General features: G+C 41.2%; 2 protein-coding genes across 2 annotated transcripts in view; one reads left to right on the top strand and one right to left on the bottom strand.

The window, feature by feature from the left end:
- The window catches only part of SLC36A3 (solute carrier family 36 member 3), a 23,156-nt gene extending 11,470 nt beyond the window's left edge, over positions 1-11,686 (top strand). The window contains exons 5-10 of the mRNA XM_081825656.1: positions 1,213-1,297; positions 2,237-2,455; positions 4,708-4,806; positions 5,186-5,352; positions 8,143-8,312; positions 11,418-11,686. Of these exons, the coding sequence (XP_081681782.1) occupies positions 1,213-1,297; positions 2,237-2,455; positions 4,708-4,806; positions 5,186-5,352; positions 8,143-8,312; positions 11,418-11,686 (1,009 nt within the window). The remainder of the gene's footprint in view (positions 1-1,212; positions 1,298-2,236; positions 2,456-4,707; positions 4,807-5,185; positions 5,353-8,142; positions 8,313-11,417) is intronic.
- A 3,750-nt stretch (positions 11,687-15,436) lies between these two features.
- Positions 15,437-20,611, bottom strand: part of GM2A (ganglioside GM2 activator) — a 21,405-nt gene continuing 16,230 nt past the window's right edge. Inside the window, exon 5 of the mRNA XM_081825653.1 lies at positions 15,437-15,865. The gene's annotated coding sequence lies outside the window, so the exon portion shown is untranslated. The remainder of the gene's footprint in view (positions 15,866-20,611) is intronic.

Below are 20,611 nucleotides of genomic sequence, written 5' to 3'. Positions count from 1 at the left end.
TTTTTTTTAAAGATTTTATTTATTTATTTGAGAGAGAGAATGAGACAGAGAGAGAGAGCACGAGATGGGGGAGGGTCAGAGGGAGAAGCAGGCTCCCCGCCGAGCAGGGAGCCCGATGTGGGACTCGATCCTGGGACTCCAGGATCATGACCTGAGCCGAAGGCAGTCGCTTAACCAACTGAGCCACCCAGGCGCCCCGTGAGGGGTTTTTTTGCAATACCAAAAAAGAGGAAGAATATATCCTTCTTAAATGCCAACTGATAAATTTAGAAAAAAATGCCAGATAGAATGAGAAAACCATCACCCCGTCACTGATGAAATAACCGATTCAGACAAGGATCACCAATGAATGTTAAAACCCTCGGTTGGAGAGAAGCAGAATATTCATACATCTCAAAGCTTTACTTCCAGATTTTAACGAGGGAAATGTGCACTTGCAATGGAGTCATCTGACAGTCATAATCACAGTGGGGCCAGGGGACACCATGGGCCTCCCAATGTGATGGAAGAAGTACCAAATATCACCTGTGTGGTATGCTTGCCAAATATACTTACCTGAATCTAATCATGAGGAAGCAATCATCCAAGTCCACAGTGTGGGATATTCTACAAGACAATTGGCCTGAATTCTTCCCCAAAAGCCAATATCATGGAAAACCAAAGAATGCAGGTGTTCACAGGGCTGGTCTACGTGGATAAAGACTAGGGACATAGCCACACGCAATATATAAACCTTGATTAGATCCTGAATCCAAAAAATAAATAACAGTTTGAAAGATATATTTGAGACAATTGGGTTATTTAAAATATGGACTATATATTTGAGGACATTGAAGTTGCTATTCTGGATATCATAGTCTCAAGAGCGATATGCTGAGGGAGTTAAGGCTGAAGTATTATGAAATCTGCAATTGACTTTCAAGTGGTTCTGAAAAAGAATGCATGTGTGTGTAGATGAATACATACATTCATATACACATACATATTTATATAATGCAGTTAGGGCCAAAAGTTAACAATTGGCATATTTAGTTAAAGGACATATGGATGTTAATTATACCAACTATTTCTGTGGGCTTGAAATTTTTCAAAATAAAAAAATGTAGCAAAGTATTAAAAATAATAACAGAAATAATCATTTCAAAAAATAAAAATAAATACATTTTAAAAGGTAATTTGTTTTCTCCCTCTGTCTCTTCTTTTCCTGTTCAGGTACACTGTCAACTTCTTATTAATCACCACCCAACTGGGATTCTGCAGCGTTTATTTTATGTTTATGGCAGACAACTTACAACAGGTGAAGAGGATTCTTCTGGGCAGAGTGGGAGAAAAGCAGACATCCCACTGCTAGGGCTGCATTAGCAAAAGTATAGTGTTCAGATCTGGGAAGAGATGGTTTCATTTGTCATTCCTGATCAGACTACTTAGGAGTTCTCTCAGTCCTGGAAATCACTTGTTAAAAAAGAGGATTATTGAGAAGCCAAAGCAACATCTGAGGAGTGTAGCCAGGATGGAAAGAGAGGCTTGCAATCCTGTCCAATCAGAAATAATTGCGAATTTTTAACCTGAAAAGTGTCGGTGAGATTCACTTTAGGTATCTCAGGGTTGTCACATAGAAGATGACTAACTACATATGAGACAAACAAGCTGCAATCTTGCCCTCATTGCATTCCCAAGAGGCATTATGAATCAATCATAGCATTCTTTCTTGGCTTCATGGAATAGAGGGAGCATAATCGGTTTTGTGCGTTCAAACAGCTAGAACTATGGCAAGTGTTGTAGATGAAATATTCAAGCAGATAGATTTTGCTCAGTATTCAGAGCTTTCTAACTTTTAGGGCTATCTAAAGTTAGAGAAGATATTCTTGTGTAATCAACTTCCATTCTCTGAGTATATGAAAGGAAACCATTTGACAGAGAAGAAGAGGTTGGGTTAGATGACAAAAGGAGATTTTAAGATTCTAAGGGTTTCTTATTGTCACAGTCTTGGGCACCACAGTTGGGGTTACCAGATTTGGCAAAAAAAAAAAAAATACATACAACACCCAGTTAAATTGGAATTTCAGATACACAGCAAATATATGTATTTTTTTACTATGTGTATGTCCTATGGAATATTTGAGACATACTTTTCTAAAAAGTCACTTGATAATTATCGGAAAAAGAAACTTAACTGAGCCTTTTGTATTTAATCTGACAACTCTAACTACACTGCCCCTCATTATGTCTACATCAGATGGTGGAAGAAGCCCACATGACCTCCAACAACTGCCAACCCAGGAAGATCCTGGTGCTGACCCCCATCCTGAACATCCGCTTTTACATGCTGACAATCCTGCCCTTCCTGGTCCTGTTGGTGTTTATCCAGAACCTCAGGATGCTGTCCATCTTTTCAACGCTGGCCAACGTCACCACCCTGGGAAGCATGGCTCTGATCTTTGAGTATATCGTACAGGTCTGTGCCTGAAACTGACGGCAGAAGGGGTTCTGAGACACCTGGGGAAGGTTAGTATCATTATGGGCAGGTGAAGGTGAGGAAGGTCACCTGCTCTGAGCAGCCCCTGCTAAAGTGACATCCGTGAATGCTTCAGCCCCACAAGCTATAAGAGCCAGTCAACATCATCATCATCATCGTCACTCTGGATAACAGTGAGTCATTTGACAATTAGTTATTGAATACCTTCTGTGATCCAGGCATGGTGCAAGGCACTGAGATTCGGTGGTAGGTGAAACTGGTGGCATATCTGCTCTCACGGGGGTCACATTCATTCGGGGGGATAAACCTCAACTAATAACCGACAAAAGGTTGACAAGGGATTACATGTATGATAAAGAATTTTTATTTACTTGGTGCCAAGTTCTTCACATATATTAACTCACTGAATCTTTCCAGTGATACTATTTTATATGTTTTATATTTTGTAAGTACTCAGCTTATAGACAAGGAAACTGATAAACAGAAAGTAATTTTTACACTAATTCCCACCAGTTTGCCTCCCAAGCCCATGCTTTGTTATTATCACAGGCCCTGAAATTCTACCATTATAGCTTAATTTCTTTGAATCTGAAAGTCTTTGGGGCTATATTAGTTTCCTGTTGCTACTGTAACAAATTATCACAAATCTAGCCTTTTAAAACAACACAAATTTATCTTACAGTCCTGGAGGTCTCACTGGGATAAAATCAAGGTATCAGCAGGGCTGGGTTTCTTTCTGGAAGCTTATGTGAAGAATCTGTTTTCTTGCCTGCTCCAGCTTCTAGAGACTGCCCACATGTCTTGGCTTATGGCCACCTTCCATCTCCGAAGTCAGCAATTCAAGGCTGAGTCTTTCCCATACCACCATCTCTCTAGTTCTCTCTTCTGATCCCCTCTTCCACTTTTAAAGACCCTTGTTCCTACATTGGACCCACCCAGATGACCCATGATAATCTCCCTCTTTTAAGGTCAGCTGATTAGCAACCTGAATTCAGTCTGAAAACTTAATTCTCCCTTGCCATGTAACATAACATATTCACAGGTTCCAGGGACTAGGACATGGACATCTTTGTAAAAGAGCCATTATTCTGCCCACCACAGGAGTCTATTAAAATAACCATTCTCTCTGCATGCATGTTGCCGCTGTAGTAGAAGTGATGAAAAAGAGGCGTTGGAGAATGGGAAGACAGGAGACCTCAATTCTCATCCGGGCTGGGCCACCACCTTGCAGAGTAGCCTTAAGCAACTCCCTTCTCAAAATGTGCTAAATACGTGCAATGCATTCCTTAAGAAGGAATGAACTTCTGATCTATGTGGCAACATGAATGAACTTTTAAAGACATTGTGCTCAGCGAAATAAGCCAGTCACAAAAGGACAGGGATTATATGATTCCACTTATATGAGGTACCTAGAGTTGACAAATTCATAGAAACAGTGTAAAATAGGAGTGACCAGGAGTGGGGTAATAAAGAGTTATTATTTCATGAATACAAAGTTTTAATTTGGGAGGATGAAAAAGTTCTGGAGATGGGTGGTGGTGAGGGTTGTACATGAGTGAGAATGTACTCAAAGCCACTGAATTGTACACTTAAAAATGTTTAAAATGGTAAATTTTATGCTATGTGTAATTTACCACAATAAAAAGAAAGAACTTTTTTTTATTTTTTTAAAGATTTATTTATTTGAGAGAGAGAGAGAGAAAGCACAAATGGGGGAGGGGCAGAGGACGAGGGAGAGAGTCTCAAACAGACGCCCCACTGAGCATGGAGCCCAACGTGGGGTTCGATTGCAGGACCCTGAGTTCATGACCTGAGTCGAAATCAAGAGTTGGATGCTTGGGCACCTGGGTGGCTCAGCTGGTTGGGCATCTGCCTTCAGCTCAGGTCATGATCCTGGGGTCCTGGGATCCAGCCCCACATCGGGCTCCCTGTTGGGTGGGGAGCCTACTTCTCCCTCTCCCACTGCTGCTCCCCATGGTCATGCTCTCTCTCTCTGTCAAATAAATATATAAAATCTCGAAAAAAAAAAAAAAGAATTGGATGCTTAACCTGAGCCACCCAGGCGCCCCAAGAACTTTTTTAAAGATAAGAAGGCTGATTTAGCTTTAGCTATCTCACAGGTGCTCATGACACCCATGATGGCAGGTGTGGCCCAGCTTTCTACCAGGAAAAGTTTGAGGATGACTCCTATACCATGGCAAAACCAATGCCCTTCTTCTACTTCCTTTCAGGAGATTCCAGATCCCAGCAGCCTCCCCTTGATGGCAAGCTGGAAGACCTTCTTGCTGTTCTTTGGTACAGCCATCTTCACATTTGAAGGCGTTGGTATGGTAAGATGGATGTGGGATTTGCGTGAATGGTCTCTGGTGCCCTCCGGGGAAGCCAGTTGTTCCAGATGTCTTAAAGTATTTATGAAAAGTGCAGGATATGATCTTCTCCTGGTGGAAAGGAAAATCAGGACTCGTCCTGGGCACCAACTGCTCCATGCACCACACTAAGCCTTGAAGACTGAGTGCGAATGTACTCATTAGTCCAGCCGGAGTAGGGCACCCCTGGCAAAAGAGAGTGGAAGAAAATAAAAAGGAGTGTGGCCCTTCCTGACCCTGGGCCACCCTGAGAAGGATGTCTGTGCCTGAGGGGGAAGCCTGCTTCTTCATGAGGAGCCACACTTCTGACTACCTCGTCTTTCTCAACCTCCTTCACCTTTAGGTTCTGCCTCTCAAAAATCAGATGAAGCATCCACAACAGTTTTCTTTTGTTCTGTACTTGGGGATGTCCCTTGTCATCATCCTCTACATCTGCCTGGGAACACTGGGCTACATGAAGTTTGGGTCCAACACCCAGGCCAGCATCACCCTCAACTTGCCCAATTGCTGGTACGTCCCTGCCTGCCTGGGGTGACGAGGGGAGTAGAGTCACGGGATCTGAGCCTGAGCAACAGAATGTGGCATTCCCTTGGGTTGTCACTAACACCATATATTAACTGCCAATATTGTTATGATGATAACAGGTAGGTTTGATAATCCAGACATTGTGCATTACCTGGTTAAGCTCTCACAATAGCCCTATGAGTCAGCATGATTATTATCAAGTCCATTCACTAGATGAGGAAGTTGCTATTTGGAGAAGCTCTGTGGAGCTTTCTCAGCTCACCTTGTTTGTGAGGAGCTGGAACTTGACACTGAACCTGTCTGACTCTATGGTTCAGAGACCCTAAAACAGAATGATCTGGGAGTGTTTGGGAAACACAAACAGCAACAACAAAAAGTATAACGCCAGAATAATGATCGCGAGTCCTGCAGATGGACCACTCCTCAGGCCCCACTTCCAGAAATGGACCTAGGCTGCCACTGTTATGCCCCAGTTGGAATTTAGTTTGAAATTCTTACATTTGATCATTCATTCACTTGCTCGTCCCCTCCTTCATCCAGCTAATGTTTTCGGGGCCGACTCGCAGCGCTCATCAAATATTAGCTTTTGTCATTATGCTGGTAGTATACGGAGTGCACTGCGACTAAGCAATCAGTAGAGCCAAGTGTTGAAGAGCACAGGTTCTCAAGCTAGCTAAAGGCATTTGCATCCTGGTTCTTACGTGACCTTGGACGAGCAACCTAATCTTGCAGACCTCATTTCCATCGTCAGTAGAATAGGGATAATACTAATGCCTATGTATATAGGCTTGGTTATGCTCCAGTAATAAACAACTCCAAAATCTCAATGGCTGAACACACACAAACGCTTAATTCTGTGCTCATGCTACATGCCCGTTATGGGATGGCCGGGGCTCGGCTCCGCACCATCCCCACTCAAGGACACAGAATGATGACAGCTGCTCCCTCAAATGTTGCCATGGCAGAGAGTGCAGTGAATCATGCCCTTCACCGTGAAGCTGCTAAAGGTTTGCTGGGAAGTGACATACATCTCCTCTGCTTGCAATCCATTGGTCAAAGCAAGTCCCATGGCCACATCCCACTCCAAAGGGCAAGGAAGTGAAAATCTACCATTGCCTGGAAGAACAGGAAGTATTAATGAACATCGTAAATAAATGGCTGTTGCATTGTCTGGGGGCGGGGGGGGGGCGGTGATTGTGAGGATTAACTGCTTTAATATATATATAGTGCTTTGAAAAGTGTCTGGGACAGGGGCGCCTGGGTGGCTCAGTTGGTTAAGCGTCCCACTCTCAACTCAGGTCTTGATCTCAGGGTCATGAGTTGAAGACCCACATTGGGCTCCATGCTGGGTGTGGAGCCCACTTAAAAAAAGAAAAGAAAAGTGCCTGGCACATAGTAAGTAGTCATTGAGTATTAGCTATTGTCATTGTTAGGTCTCCCCACAGCCTTATTCTTTCAGAGGTGAGTAGAGTGGTAGGGTATGCATTTCCCACAAGGCCACAGCTATAAAATGAGAAAAATACCACCAGCCCCACCCATCTCATTGTGTTGTGGTAATGACTAGGTGGGGTAATAATGTGGAATTTCTTTGAAGTCATAACTTACTTTATGCAAGTAAGGTATCATTCTAATATGCTCTTCCTATTCCGGGCCATTCAGGCTGCCATTGGCTACCTTGGGCAGGGCACTTTTCTTGTGGGAGCCTCAGCTGGAAAACGTGGGCATCAGGTACCATGAGAACTGCACATCTGCTCTGAACTTGGCTGGCCACCAGATTCCCCAGAGGAGCCTTAGACAAATACCCCTTCCCAGTAAGAAAAAGACCAACAACCCAAGGAAGAAATGGGCATGAGCACACAGTTCACAGGCAGATTTTTTAAATGGCATTTTATATATTTGAAAAAATACTTTGTTTCCCTCATAATAACAGAAATGCCAGAAAAAAACAGAATGACAGAGACCAACACATTTTCACACATTGTGTTTTGATAAGGATGTGGGGAAGCAAGCATTCCAATATGCTCGGACAACAAAGGGGAAATATGTCAGTAGCTAACCAAAGTTTAAATCACATATACTTTTAGCCAGCATTTTTACCTCTCAGGTTGTATGCTAAATGTGCATAGATATCTGTGTAATGGATATATTTTGTAGCATTGTTTACTAGCAAAAGACTGGGAATAATCTAAATATCCATTGATTGGGGACTGGTCAAAAAAAATTATAGTGTATCTATGCAATTGGAATACCAAGCATCTATTAAACAGAGGAGCCAAATCTATGTGCACAGATAAGAAACAATGTCCAAGAAGTATTTAATGAACAGAAACGGAGCTCAGCAGTGTGTACAGGAAGCTACAGTGTGTGTGTAGTATACCTACATTTGGTATAAGCCTTTATATACACTGGTTATTTCTGAAAGGGCTACAGGAAAATTCTTAGAGGAGCTGCCTATGGAAAGAAGAATGGGAATCAAGGGTCAGAGGAAAGCTTTTCACTGTATGACTTTTGAACCAGGAATTTTACTCTATACAGATAGAACTTTTTAGAAAGTAAAAGAATAAAAGGCACAGATGCCTGAGCCACAGACCTACTGAATCAGAATCTCCAGGAATGTGCACTTTTAATGAGCGTCCCAGGTGGCCCTGATGGCAGGTCAGGCCTGAGCCAGTGCTGTACCTCAGGGGTAGGGACCAACTTCTGAGCAATGATGAATCCTGACTGGCCCTGCCCAGGAGCCACGTCAAATTTCACATCCTATCCGTCTGTCTGCAGGCTGTACCAGTCGGTCAAGCTGATGTACTCCATCGGCATCTTCTTCACCTACGCCCTCCAGTTCCACGTCCCAGCCGAGATCATCATCCCCTTCGTCATCTCCCAGGGGTCAGAGAGCTGGACACTGTTTATAGACCTGTCTGTCCGCACAGCCTTGGTCTGTCTGACTTGTGAGTAGGATAAAATGGCACTCGTCGCCCAAAGCTGTGGCTGCTAGTCACATGGGCATCTACCCCGCTATCGTTGGCTCAGCCACTTACCTTCTTTGTGACCTTGGGCAAGATACTTCACCTCCCTGAACCTCAACTTTCCACCTGAAAAATGGGCTTACACATGGAAAGTATCCATTGGCTGGTTTAGGGGAGGAAGAAGTACCATTCATTCAGCCATATTCCTACGTGCCTGCTGGGCGCCAGGTGGCCTATTGGCATTGCCTTATACTCATGACAGCCTAGCGACATAATATTACCAACTGGAGGAACGACGGTCCAGAGAGTTTAGGTAACACACTCAAATCATACAGCTGCTAAGTGACAGAGCTGGGAATTGAGCACAGGCTGTAGAGCACCTAAGCCTGTTTTCCATCGTGTGCCATATTCCTTCCTATTATAAATTAAGATCGAGTCCCTTATCATAAAGTGGCCTTGAACTATAGGAGAAAACAAGGGGCTGATTTGTTAAAGCCTTGGCGATCACTTTTTGGATGCAATCTTTTCTCCTCTCCTCTTGCCATCTTCCTTCCTTAATGCTTCCTTCATTCACTGATTCACTCGTTCATTCTACATTAGGCACTGTTGTAGATGTTTGGGAAACATCATGAACAGGGCTGGGGACTTTTTTCTCTGAAGCATGTCCAGAGAAAGAACATCAGAAAAGGTGCCTCATGAGGAAAGAGGGAAAGAACTAGGGACGTTTTGCCTGGAGAAGCAAAGGCAACTTCTCTATCTGTCCTCAAACACCTGTGGTATATTGTGCAAGAGAGAGAGAAAATTTAGTCTTAAAGATTCCAGGAGTTTAAAGTTGAGGAAATGCAGTTTCAGTTCAAGGTCTGGAGAAAGTGCGTAATTGTTGGAGCCTTTCAGCAGAAGAATATGCTATCAGATGTTATGCTTCACATAAATGGATTTCTAGAAGCAGAAACAACACACCTGCTGGTTTAAGGTATTACAGAGTTTCCGGTCTGTACCAAGACATTAGGGACCTGTAGCTCTATTGTTTTGAGATCATTCCTAATAGGAAGGGTCTAAGTTGAAGAGAAAAACTGAGTAGTTCAGGCCACTTGAGGTCAGGGAAGGCAGTGCTAGACAGAGCTGACCGTCTAATGAGAGGCCCTGTCTCTGTTATATGCCGGATGACCACTTCCTCCTCCTTTTTTCAGCTGTCAATTCCATTATCCTTCATTCATTCAACAGTCATTTGTTGAGCACCTACTGTATGCCTGGCATTGTGCTAGGCACTGGGGATACAATGATGAATAATAAAGAAGACATGTTGAGTAAGAACTATATGCAAGGAAATAATGACAACACATTGTGATGAACGTTAAGATGGTACCTAATGATGTACCATATGATGGTTCAGATAAGAAGAGGATGCTCTGAGAGCACATTAGAAGGTCCTATACTTACCTGAGGCCAGATCAGGGAGTCCTCTTCAGTGGAATGATATTTCAGTTAAGACCTAAGAGATAAGGGCGCCTGAGTGGCTCAGTTGGTTGAGCATCTGCCTTCAGTTCAGGTCATGATCCCAGGGTTCTGGGATGGAGCCCTGAGTCAGGCTCCCTGCTCAGCAATGAGTCTGTTTTTCTCTCTCCCTCTGCCCCTCTGCCCGCTTGTGCTCTTTCTCTTTCTTTCTCTCTCTCCCAAATAAATAAATAAATATTTTTTAAAATGACCTAAGAGATAAGTAGAAGGTAGATGGAGGAATGAAAAATGTACCACATGTAGGAAGCAGGCTGTGCACAGATCAGAGGCAAGTACTTATGTATGGCCTCTTTGGAGAACTAAAAGCAGTGGGGAGGGATAAGACATGAGGCCAGAGGACCTGGCAGGGCCCAAGTTGTCAGAGACATTGTGCTTAGGAGATCTGGAAATGGGGAGCCATGGAAGGTCTGTGAGCAATGGGTTGGCATCACCAGATAGGATCTTTCTAGAGAACTCCTCCAGTCTAACTTGCATTATAGTTTTCCTTTAAAATATTTTCTCTGCCCTGTCAGTGTGAGGTCTCCTGGAGAACAGACAGATTCTCTGTGCCTCATCCAGTAAGCAATTTATTAAATATCTGAGAAGGGAAAGCTGTGGACAGGACCATCCCATCAGAGGGGTGACAAATTCTCAACTGTGAGAGTTGATGAGTCTCTCTCATTCTCTGATTAGATGTGCTGCAGCAATTTCAGAAAGAGGTGAGGTTTTCTTCAAATCCAGCAAGCTAGTATGAGTGCTTTCCAGGACAGTTTTTCCCTAATTTGTTCATAGGAAAATCATACCATTGTGCAAAGTGAAATCACATAAGTGGTATAGTTATTCATTCATACATTATTGAAATTGGACTCCCCTGGACAATTCATAATGTATGTTCATCATCTGTATAAAAGATGGAGATTTAAGAAAATGGTGTTTAGAAGAAATGGGGAGGGAGCAGCCTATTGCTGTCTTCATGTTTATGTTCTTTTTATTACCAGGATCATTCTAGGAGTAGCAAAACACATAGTTGAGATTCTGACAAAAAAACCATCTCTCATTTGTTATTCATTCTTGCTTCTAGACGGTGGCTGTATCTTGTAGAGTAGTACAGATTCACAGTAGATTCAGTGTCTGAGTAAGAGCACCTATGATGTACAAGTTCTTTCATATATAAGGGAGGCAGCATAGTAGAGTGGAAAGAGCCTTAGACAGGCATTTCAATGGATTCTCACCTCAGAGAATGTGTGACCTTGGCCACATCCCATTCCCTCTAGAGCTCTAGATTCTCCCATCTCTTTAATGAGAAGGTGATAATAGATAGGTGGTAGAGGAGCCTTTCTAATAACCATTATATGAGAAAAACCCAATAGATAAGACATAAAAGGAGAGCATCTATATTGGCCTTTAAAACAGAGGGGGGAATCCAGAACCACAGTGCCTGACCTACTGCTCACATCTGCATTGGGACTCTTTCCCACATTTCCAAAATGGTCTGGCATCTGTGGGATTATAAGGCCACAAGGAAGTGGTTGGTTTCTGAACTTCCTTGCTGCAGAAACAATCAGTGATTCTAAATTTCTTCTCTCTCTGCAGGTGTCTCAGCCATCCTCATCCCCCGCCTGGACCTGGTCATCTCCTTTGTGGGCTCCGTGAGCAGCAGTGCCCTGGCCCTCATCATCCCACCCCTCCTGGAGCTCATCACCTTTTATGCTGAAGACATGAGCTATGTCACCGTTGCAAAGGACATCATGATCAGTATCCTGGGCCTTTTGGGGTGTGTATTTGGAACATACCAAGCCCTCTATGAGTTGATCCAACCCATCAACCATTCCATAGCCAACTCCACAGGTGTCTATGCGTAATTATCTATTTTTATTCTAATAGCTCTCCCTTCCTCCCATCCCCAACTTGACTGCCATTGTGGATGTTATATACATTCATCAAACCCCAACATCTCTATATTAATTAGCGGCTTCTTTATCTTCCCAAGAGAAATGTACATGACACAAGTCAGTACTCATACCTCTCAGACTATGCCTTTTTTGGTTTTGGATTTCTTCGGAGGTCTTTTGTACCTATGAACCAAAACCACATTCAACTATTTGTACCATCAGCCTCATTTACTGGGAAAAGGGATGCCATTTGCCCATGATATCCCTGGAAACAGACCAAGCATAAATGTAAATGTAAAAGCAATTTTTTTCTCTATTCTACAGTTGCTTCTCTTAAAGCATAGGATTTAGAGAAGTATATGTTGGGCAAGTGAGGTTTTCTATTCGAATATTCTTCTAAGTGGAAGAGTCACAGAAAGAACAAAAACAGAACTTAGCAGTAATTTTATCCAACCATTTGGCTCTGCCACTAATTTCCTATGGGATCTTGGGCAAGTTCTTCCCTCTCTCTGTCTCAGTTTTCCCATCTATGAAATGAGGGACTGGAAGAATTGGTTTGTTAAGGATTCATCTAGATCTAACATTCTGAAAGTGAATTACACTGATTTCAAATATTAAACCAAGAAATTAATTTATCCTTTAACCACATGTGAGAAAATCAAAGTGTTTGCCATCTAGCAAGCCACAGTATTGCCCTGGAGATATGGGCCTACCAGAAGTAGGGTAAGGGATACAAACATATTTCTTAGCAATCTGTTATTATGGTGACTTCCCTACCTAGAAGGACATTACCTCTTTCTCTCTCTCTCTTTTTTCTCTCATATCTCAAGGCCACTTAGAGCTATTTAGGCTGAAGAGGCTGTGCGATTTGTGTGAGAGAGGATTTCATCATGTGCAAGGACTACTGACCTACTTAAAAAAATTATACCGAGTTTTGGGAAGGGTTTTGAAAAACAGACAATCTTGTACTCTGCAGTTGGGAGTATACATTGTAATGGCTTTTCTGAGGGATACTTAGTGGCCCTCTGACCCACTAATCCTGGGAATTTATCCTAAGAATATTTTGTGTTTGCAGAAGTTTATGCAAAAGGAGAGCTTGTATTTTTTATAATATTAAAAAGTTGGAAACATCCAACATTAGGTTAAATTATGACTCATCCAAAATAAAATGGTGTGATGCCCCCACACACTGCAAAAATGCATCTATTGATAGGTAAATATATTTGTGATTGATCAGTAGGAAAAAGCTGGTTTATTAAAAACGTGCGAACCAAAACTAGACAAAGTATGAGAAAATAAAGCTACAGATCAAAATCTTTCATGGATATACATGTAAAAATTGTAAACAAAATTTTAGCAATTCAACAATATATTAAAAGGGTAATACATCATTGCAGAATGGGATTTATCCTAGGAATACAGGGTTGGTTTAATATTTGAAATCAGTGTAATTCACCGTTATTAACAAACTAAAAAAAGAAATAAATAATCATCTCAATAGACACAGAAAAGCATTTGGCAAAATCCAACATCTACTCCTCATATAAAACTCCCAGCAACTAGGAATAGAAGGGAAATTTCACAACTGGTAAAAAGCATCTATGAATACATATAGCTAATGTCATACTTGATGGAAAAAATTGAATGCTTTTCCTGTAAGAAAGATCAGAAGCAAATCAGAGACATCTATTCTAGCCATTTCTATCTGATATTGTGTCAGATATCTAGACAATTAAATTAGGCAAGAAAAAGAAATAAATGGCATCCAGATCAGAAAGGAAGAAAGAACTGTCTTTATGAAGATGGCATGATACCAATGTAGAAAACCCAATGGAATCTACAAAAAAGCTACTACTAGTTGGTTTACAATGCTTCAGGACACAGGGTCAATATACAAAATCCAATTGTATTTCTCTGTACTAGCTGAGAACAATAAGAAATTGCACTTATAATTGCATCAAAAATATGCAATAATGGGGGATAAATCTGATGAAAGATACGAAACACCTGTTAAAGACTATCATATATAATCTTTATAAAGACAATAATATATTGCTAAAAGAAATTGATGCCTAAATAAATGGAGAGATATACCTTGTTCATGACTCAGAAGACTCTTTGTGGTTAAGATATCAATTCTCACCAAATTCAGCAGGCTTTTTTTTTTTTTTTATAAGCTGACTAGCTGATTCTAAAATTCATATGAAAATGTAAAGGACCTAGAATGGCCAAGATATCTTTGAAAAAGAAGAACAAAAATCGAGGGCTAACACTGATTTCAAGAATTATAACAAAGCTATAATAACCAAAACTGCATGGTGTTGGTGCCAAGATAGACAAGTAGATGAATAGACCAGAATAGAGCCCGGAATAAATTCTACCCATATGTGGGCAACTGATTTTTGACAAAGATGCAGAGGCAAAGTAGTGGGGAAAGGATTGACTTTTCAAGAAATGGAGCTACAAAAATTGGATATCAATATGCAAAAAAAAAAAAAAAAAGAGGGCGCCTGGGTGGCTCAGTTGTTAAGCAACTGCCTTCGGCTCAGGTCATGGTCCCGGGGTCCTGGGATCGAGTCCAATATCGGGCTCTCTGCTCCGCGGGAAGCCTGCTTCTCCCTCTCCCACTCCCCCTGCTTGTGTTCCCTCTCTCGCTGTGTCTCTCTCTGTCAAATAAATAAATGGAATCTTTAAAAAAAAAAAATCCATACTTTATATTATATTTATTAATCAACTCAAAATAGACCTATGGATCTTAGGCCTAAATATAAAACCTAAAACTATAAAATTTTTAGAAGAAATCATAGGAGAAAAATTTTGTGACCTTGGGTTAAGCAAAGATTTCTTAGATACAACACCCAAAGCACAATCCATTAAAGAACAAATCACTAAAGTAGACTTCATCAAAATTAGAACTTTTGCTCTTCAAAAGACACTGTTGAAAGGATGGAAGGAAAAGCCACAGTCTGCGAGAAAATCTTTGCAAAGTTATGTCTATTGAAACACTCATACCCAGAATACATGAAGAACTCTCAAAGCCCAGTGATAAGGAAACAACTTATTTTTTTAATAGGCAAAGGTTTGAATAGACCCAGTACCAAAGAAGATATATGGATGGTAAATAAGCATATAAGAGTATGTTCAACATCATTAGTAATTAGGGAAATCCAAATAAAAGCCATAATGAGATACTACTTTATATCTAAAATTTAAAAGATTGACCATACTAGTGTTGGCAAAGATGTGGAGGAACTGGAACTCCCATAAAAGAAAAGGAAGCATATACCTATAAAAAGACTTGTACATAAATGTTCATGGTAGCTTTATCATAGTAGATAATATGCAACCTGTTCTGTAGGGACAGAAAGCAAATCTGGTTTCTGAAAGGAGAAGGAGTGGGTAGAGTGAGTGGGAGATATTACAAAGGGGCATGAGGAAACTTTTGGATGTTACGGATAATGTCTTCTCAATTTTTATTGTGAGGATGGTTTCCCAGGGGTGTGTATATATTTCAAAACTTACCAATTATACACTTTAGATATGTGCAGTTTAATATTAACTATACCTCAATACAGCTGTTAAAAATAAAATGTGAAGGATGATTCCATTTTGGTTCTTTTTAAAAAAGAGGTCATTTGCATATAGTCGAGCAATTTTGAAGGGTATGCAGAACAAAATGTTATAGGAATTTTCACCAAGTTGGTTGAGTTAGGAGTGAAATTTTATGCTTTTTTTTTTTTTGCTTGCCTGTGTTATTGTATTTTTAACAGTAATGTATTGACTTTACAGCTAAAGAAACTTCATGTGAGGGGAAATTTTAATGATGATTTGTTTCACTATAATGGAAAAACAATGTTAAAAAAACTTTTTATTTTTAACCCATATGGGAAAGTATGTAAAGCATAAATGTACAGTATAGTGGCAGGCGAGAATTCTACCACTGAACCACCAAGGCCCCACAAATGTACAGTATAGTGAATACTTATAAGTAATGTCACTTTTCAACCTCTCCTTCTATAACATGATTGATGCTATGGAACACCAGGAATCCCAGCTGGAGTTAGAAGAGTTCTCATTCTCTGTGCGTCATCATCCATTTACCAATGGTCAGATGTCAAGCAACAAGCTCTTGGAGGAGATGTGAAGTAGCTATGAAAGAGAGGGAGGTAGAGAGAAGCATCCTATCACTAGATAAGAAAACTATAAGCCAATAATAAAATCTTTGCCCTTTTGAGACCCAGACCACAAGCGTGGAGAAAGTGAGGCTTTGGGGAATATATGGAAGCCTTCCTATAGGATATAGAGCAAGAAAATGCAGGTAAGACAGTGTGGTTTATGACTTTGGGGTAGGGGATGGTCATACACCTTGTTGAGATTCTAATGGAAGCCATAGATCCTCCTTCATAAAATTCACATATATGCACACATGCTAAGTTTTACATGCAATTTGAGGAACAATCACAAAGTCCATGAAGTTAATAGACCCTGGGTTGCAAAAGAACCTCTGGAAAAAGAAATGCAAGAATCTCTGCTTCTCATAACATTGAACAATCTACAGATAGTGGATAGCCAACCTTGGCACAAAGGTTTGCATGCAAAATAAAGCAATGCAAAATCAAATTAGGGAGATAAGCCACCAGACAATGAACGTCAGGCACCATGTGACTGGCGCGACACACACGCTATCTGATTGCAACCTGCATTCTGAAGATCACTGATAGGACCCAAATTGGCCATTCCAGTTGCAACAGTGTAAGCTGAATTCTCTACTGCTATGTGCTTCCTTGGCAAAAACTGGGACCTGGTAGCTGGAATAGAGATATTTTAGAGGATACCGAGGATGGAGGGGGATTCCTGCCCCCACCCCAGGACCTTCAGAAATATTTCCCATTGCAGTTCTCTGCTGGACAAATGTGATCTGTCTTAAAATGATAGAGCTGGACTACGATTGGGGCGTAGAGTGGAATGAGACACAAAATCATTTTAAGGAGAGGCTTAATTTGGATCTTCAGCAAGTCCACTGAAAGAAGGAGAAATAAGAGAACTGGGATTGCTACAGAACTCAAGTTGAGATTGCTAAAGCAACACAAGCCCTGCCTGGGTGGGTGGGGGTGGCGGGCAGCAGAAGTCACCCATGTGAAATGGAGGCATTCAGAGTTGACTCCAAGTGGACATTAGTGACACAAGTGCAACAGTTTATAAGCCACAGTGCCCCTGGCAATGAGACTGAAAGGCAAATTCCTAAGGACGCACAAGATTTGCTCTTGGCAAATAATGTCCAGGCTGACTTAGACCTACATAGGAGAGCCTCGAGCAAGTCCCTGAGTTCAAAGATTAAAAAAATGGGTGAGGGGGCAGAACTTCTGCCTGGTATGCCAATACCACTTAAAAGTGAAATTGAGGTGATATGACTCTTGAAAGAGAAAATCTTTAGGAGGACTCCAACTTAAGAAGCTGGACTTACAGGTCAGGGAGGTTAGGTAAGCTACCAGACAAGGAATGTCAGGTGCCATGTGATGGGTACAATGTACACTGGCTGATTGCAATCAGCACTCTGAAGATCACCGATAGGACCCAAACTGATCAGTCTAGTTGCAACAATGGAGGATAAATTCTCTGCTGTCTGTGCTGCTTTGGCAAAAACTGGGACCCAGTTACAAGGCCCTGGGTGATCTGGTCCCTCCCCACCTCTCCAGCTTCTTCCTGCACCAGCAGCACCTTTTCCTTCCAGTCTTAACGGCCCTCATGCAATTCCCTAAAAGCACCATGTTCCCCCTTGCTGCAGAGCTTCCACATACACTATTCCTCTCTCTCTTTCCCTGATTCATTCCTCCTCATGTCTCAGATGTCAGCTCCCACTTCCTCAAGAAAACCCTCTCTGACTTCATGCACCGACCCAGACTCTGCAGTCCCCAGGAACTTCTATTTTGTAACCCACCACAGTTGCGGTATTTATTTGCATACATGTTTATCTCCCTTCCTGGACTGAAGTTGCATGAGAGCTAGCTCATACCCTTTTTGTCCCTCAAAATGGAAACTTCAGCAATATATTTTTACAACTTTTTATTTTGAAAAAACTTTAAGGTGGCAAAAATAATACAGAGTTCCCAATATACCTTTCACCTACTTTCACTAATGTTAACATCTTACAGAACCCGAATACAATGATCAAAGCCAAGTAATTAACATTGGTGAAATCCTGTTTCTGGGCCTTTTTCTAATCCAGCAACCAATTCAAGAGCCCACAGTTTCTTTATTCTCTCCAATCTGTGACCGTTCCTCAGTCTTTCCTTATTGTTCATGGCCCCACACTTTTGAAGAATACTGGCCATTTATTTTGTACTGGTCTCTCAATTTGGGTTTGTCTCCTCTTTCCTCCTCACTGAGGTTAACCCATTTTTGACAAGACCACAGAAGTCTCATTGTGCTTTATCAGTGCATCATATCAGGAGGTGCACATGATCAATGTCCTATTACTAGTGATGTTAACTTGGTGATGTGCATTTGGTTAAGATGGCACCTGCCAGTTTTCTCACCATAGTGACTATTTTCCCCTTTGCAGTTGATATCTTGTAAGGAAATACCTTGAAACCATGAAAATCCTATTTTGTTTTGTTTTGTTTTGTTTTAGAGAGAGAGAAAGGGTGCAAGCACACAAGCTGGGATGGGGAGAGTAGGAGGAGATAGGGAGAGCAGAGGGAGAGACAGAACCTCAAGCAGACTCCCTGCTGAGTGTGGAGCCCAATGGGGGGCTTGATTTCATGACCCTGAGATCATGATCTGAGCCAAAATCAAGAGTTGGTCGCTGAACCGACTGAGCCACCCAGCTGCCCTGCAAAATCCTGTTTTTAATCATATTTTGACCCAATAATTTTAGCATTCATAGGTGATTTTTTTTCTCTTCCTGACATTCCTTCTACATTCAACTGGTATTCTATTGTGTATGGACTCATGGATTTTTTTTTTATTCTGTGGATTAGAATACATTATTGTCATTATTTATTTTATTGCTCAGAATGTCCAAGTTTGGCTATTGAGAGCTCCCTCAAGTTGGCTCCTATGTCCTTTCAGTATGCCCCCATGATCTCATTATCCACAATATATTTTTTTCAATCCTTCAATTCCAAATATTTTCAGAATTTCTAACCCCTACTCCTGTGAAAAACAGATTGACTAATTCAAGTCCAATATTTGTGTGCAGATCCATTGGTCTTTAGCTGTATAGTATCCCATCAAAATACTGTAACATCAGTTAGTTATATTTCTTATCACCTCCTTCAATGTGGTTGCATTCCTCATTTGAAATACCATTCGTTATTGTTTGTATTTCATATTGAATTCCCCTCATCTCCTGGATGATCTTAATCATGTTCTGGGTATGAGGAACATTATTATGGTTCTAAGAGTCACAATTACACAAAAAGATATACTCAGAAGTGTCCCACCCCCTTCGTCCTCTACACCCTGTTATCATTTCCCCCTTTTTCCACATTATTCCTACCTAACCTCTGTAAATAACTAATCTCACTAGTCCTGTCTCATCTTTACAAATAAGCAAATGCACGTATATTTATTTATACCCACCCCTTCTGTCTTACATGAAAAGTAGCACATTACACTTCTCGGCACTTTGCTTTGCACTTAACGCTATACCCTGGAAATAACTCTATATCAATTCAAAGATCTTCCTCATTCTTTTTTTTTTTTTATTAACATATAATGTATTATTTGTTTCAGGGGTACAGGTCCGTGATTCATCAGTCTTACACAATACACAGCGCTCACCACAACACGTCCCCTCCCCAATGTCCATCACCCAGCCACCCCATCCCTCCCACCCACCTCCACTCCAGCAACCCTGTTTGTTTCCTGAGATTAAGAATCTCTTATGGTTTGTCTCCCTCTCTGGTTTTGTCTTGTTTCATTTTTCCCTCCCTTCCCCTATGATCCTCTGTGTTGTTTCTTAAATTCCCATATGAGTGAGATCATATGATAATTGACTTTCTCTGGTTGACTTATTTCCCTTAGCACAATACCCTCTAGTTCCATATATGTCTTTGCAAATGGCAAGATTTCTTTTTTTTTATGCCTGAGTAGTATTCCATTGTATATATATATATATCACATCTTCTTTATCCATTCATCTCTTGATGGACATCTAGGCTCTTTCCATAGTTTGGCTACTGTGGACATTGCTGCTATGAACATGGGGGGCATGTGCCCCTTTGGATCACTACATTTGTATCTTTAGGGTAAATACCCAGTAATGCAATTGCTGGGACATAGGGTAGCTCTATTTTCAACTTTTTGAGGAACCTCCATACTGTTTTCCAGAATGGCTACAACAGCTTGCATTCCCACCAACAGTGTAGGACGGTTCCCCTTTCTCCACATCCTCGCCAACATCTTGTTATTTCCTGGCTTGTTCATTTTAGCCATTCTGACTGGTGTGAGGTGGTATCTCATTGTGGTTTCGATTTGTATTTCCCTGATGCCCAGTGATGTGGAGCATTTTTCATGTGTCTGTTGGCCATTTGTATGTCTTCTTTGCAGAAATGTCTGTTCATGTCTTCTGCCCAGTTCTTGATTGGATTATTTGTTCCTTCAGTGTTGATTTTGATAAGTTCTTTATAGATTTTGGATACTTAGCCCTTTATCTGATATGTCATTTGCAAATATATTCTCGCATTCTGTCAGTTGTCTTTTGGTTTTGTTGACTGTTTCCTTTGCTGTGCAAAAGCTTTTTATCTTGATGAAGTCCCAGTAGTTCATTTTTGCCCTTGCTTCCCTTGCCTTTGGCGATGTGTCCAGAAAGAAGTTGCTGCGGCTGAGGTCAAAGAGGTTGCTGCCTGTGTTCTCCTCAAGGATTTTGATGGATTCCTGTCTCACATTTAG

The sequence above is a fragment of the Leptonychotes weddellii genome, chromosome 7, assembly GCF_054177405.1.
Source record: "Leptonychotes weddellii isolate Sample4059 chromosome 7, ASM5417740v2, whole genome shotgun sequence".
Lineage (NCBI taxonomy): Eukaryota > Metazoa > Chordata > Mammalia > Carnivora > Phocidae > Leptonychotes > Leptonychotes weddellii.
Note: the sequence above shows the minus strand (reverse complement) of the source record. Positions and strands in the feature narration are given on the sequence as shown.